The 3,065-nt window shown below is 45.7% G+C and overlaps 1 gene segment (V, D, J or C); it reads right to left on the reverse strand.

Moving 5' to 3' along the window:
* Window positions 1-440: 440 nt before the first annotated feature.
* LOC105309488 overlaps window positions 441-3,065 on the reverse strand; it is a 21,024-nt gene continuing 18,399 nt past the window's right edge. Inside the window, 1 exon segment of the V gene segment in view lies at window positions 441-545. Coding sequence covers window positions 441-545 — 105 coding nt within the window.

The raw sequence follows: 3,065 nt of genomic DNA on the forward strand, positions 1-3,065 counted from the left end.
AACTTGACTCACCATTTCATCCTTTTGAGTATTGCATGGCAAGAATAATGTACTCAAGGCTTCCCATTGAAAATCGCATTTCTTCCCTTTGGTCATATCTGGCAAAGAACGTGGGAGATGCTTTTTTTTTTCTGGAGGAAATGCGTTTGACATTTATCTCTAGTTCTGAGCCGGCAGATGTCGTCCCTTCCGTAAAATAAAATAATTGAATTCTGCTTTTTGTGCGTCAGTTCCCCTGAAGTTGCTCATAAATTCCTTCCACTTCAGGACTCAAATAGGAATGTAATCATTTTGGACCACCCCTCCTTCTCTCTGTTGATGGTCAACATTTAGGCTCTGCTGAGAACCAGGCGTGTCTGGTTATGTGGGATCATATTTGTACACACATTTAGTCAAACAAAGGTTTATGTCCTGGTTTCCCATCTCGGTCCCTCACTGTGTCAAGCACTCGTATACTGTAGCCAGCAGTGGTACTCATCCTTGTCCTCGGGCCGGGCCCCCGAGAGGGTCACGGCAGCTTTGTCCCTGAGGACGAAACCTGAGAACTGAGCAGGGGTCCAGGAGAGTTTATTACTTGTCTCATAAATCGGTGTCCTGAGGGACATGGCCAGACTTCTGCTGGAATCAGTATGGATAGTGACTATTGGTGACCACTCCAGGTGTAGAGCCATAGGTGACAATGACTCTCTGTCCTGGGGACAAGGTCGGTGAAGGCTCCTGAGTCACCACAGACTGAAAACTGGATCCTGAAATGAAAACAGACACATGTCATAAATGAAGAATAAAGGCAGAGAGATCCCTCTAAAGGCTGGTCTCTGAAATGACCATGACCCTGGGCAGTGAGTGGGGAGGGGGAGGAGGAGAGCAGTCCAGGTCATGGTGGGGGCTTTCCAACCTCCCTGACCTCAGGTTGGTGCTGGTCTCTGGCCCGTCCCTTCCTCTTCTCCTCAGCTCCCTGGGCGGAACGGGTGTTTGGTGGGGCAACATGCAAATATGAGTGCACAGCACCATTCAATTCTGGTCTGGGCCCAGTTTGTAGCTTTACTCACAGGAGGAGGCTGGGGCGCCTGCGAGCTCCAAGTCTGTCCCTTGAGAGAAAGCACCTGCTGTCACTTCTAACTCAGGCCATGAGCCTGGGTGCAGGGCGCATTTAGTTATAACCCTTTGGGTTGGTTGCAAGCCTTCCAGCTCCAAGAAGACCCACAGCGCCCCCTGGTGACATCCTCTAGAGAATATTCTTGGTGTCGGGAATGATGCAGAATGGGTGGCCCTATTTCTAGTTCAACAATTAATGAATCAATCCATAGGCATGTCATAAACAAATAAATAAAATAAGCAATAAGCAATATGTATTCTTGATAATCTCAGAGAGATTTCTTAAAAAATTATATTGTATTTTTCAGTTCTATATTTCTATTTGGTTTCTTTGTATGACATCTACTTCTATTCCGAGTTCCTCTCTTCCTCCAATTCTTTCAAGAGTGTCTGTTGTTGCCAGTCTCATGGATTTTATGATCGTTGCCTAAAACTACCTGACACATAATTTCATCATCCCAGTCATCTCAGTGTTGATTTCAATAGATTCTCTTTTCATGTTCATGTTTACATTTTCCCTGTTCTTGATATGACAAGCGATGCATTTTCATGGAATTCTGGACCTTTTGGAAATGACGTTAGGAGACTCTGGTTCCCATTTACTCTTCCTCTAACGAGGTGATGTTCGTGTTGAGCGACAGCAGTAGGTCAGGGGTATATGTCCAGCTCCCACTGGCCCGGTAGTTGTTTAAAACTGACTCCTGCTGTTCCGTGATGCTGACACCTCCTGGGGAACACTGGGCAATGATTGTCACCAGCTGATCCTCATCAAAGTGGAGGCATGTGAGACAAGCCCCCTGCTGAGCCCTGCTGACCTCAGAGAGGGAAGCACAGGGCTGAGGGGAGCTGCTGCACTCAGTGCTCAACTCCCCACTGGGCCCTTTGCCTCACTGACGCCAGGGTGGGGAGGGGCCACCTACAGCACCAACTCCCCTGACTCCCACCCCTTATTCAGGGCTGTTAATGCAGGTAGGGATCAAGGCTCAGCTCTCAGTGGTTCCCAAGACACCTGCAGGGGCTCAGGAGTGCAGACTTGCTTTGCCTTGTACCTTGTCATTCAGTCTCATTACTAAGGGACGGGGTTCAAATTCAGCTCCTGGTGGGTCTGCCTGCATCATGGATGGGAGAACTGGAGAGCTAACCAGTCCCAACTGGCCCTACCTCGCTCAGGCTTGTTGAGTCTATGATGGGATGGAGGCTCAGCTTTCCATTAAATCACCAACACTCCCCCAGTAGGGCCATGGGCCGCTGCCTGCTTCTCTCAGGAAGGGACAGAGACCAGGACACTGATCAGCAAGGCTGAAATCACTGGATGAGGGTGCAGTTGGGGATTCTACTAGTGTGGGAGGGTGGAGTGTGGGTGTTGTCAAACTATTTTCTCTGCTAAGGCCACCCAATTTCCAGATTCTTTGGCTAGGGGGACAAGGTTTTCTTGAAGGGGTGTGTGTATGCGTGTGTGCGCATGTACACACTGTGTGTATGTGTGTGTGTTTTAAGACTGAATGATTTAATAACTTTATATTTACAGTAAACTTGAAAAATTAGTACAAAAATGTCTTATAGTAATTGCAGTCATATTCTTCTAACAGCCAGATCTTGAAAAATCATAGTCATACTTAAAAACTAAGAAATTAACCATGGAAAAATAGTGTTAACTAAATTGCAGATTTTACTCAGTTTTTATGTTTTCCCACTAATATCCTTTCTCTGCTCCTAGATCCAATTCAAAAATCTAATAGTACAATTTACAAAGCAGAAAACAAGTATACACAGAAATATATAAATATATGTCATATAACAGACTTTATGTATTAGGATTTTCCCTCTAAATTTACTTTGTATTGTCTCAACATAAAATTTTTCTATTCAGATTTTTTAAAATGGAGATGATATAAATAAAGCCAACTAGAATTCGACACTCTGCTTCTCCTCCTCACGGCCCAGTGCTGGACGCCTTAGGAGAAGCTCAT

The sequence above is a fragment of the Pteropus vampyrus genome, unplaced genomic scaffold, assembly GCF_000151845.1.
Source record: "Pteropus vampyrus isolate Shadow unplaced genomic scaffold, Pvam_2.0 Scaffold748, whole genome shotgun sequence".
Lineage (NCBI taxonomy): Eukaryota > Metazoa > Chordata > Mammalia > Chiroptera > Pteropodidae > Pteropus > Pteropus vampyrus.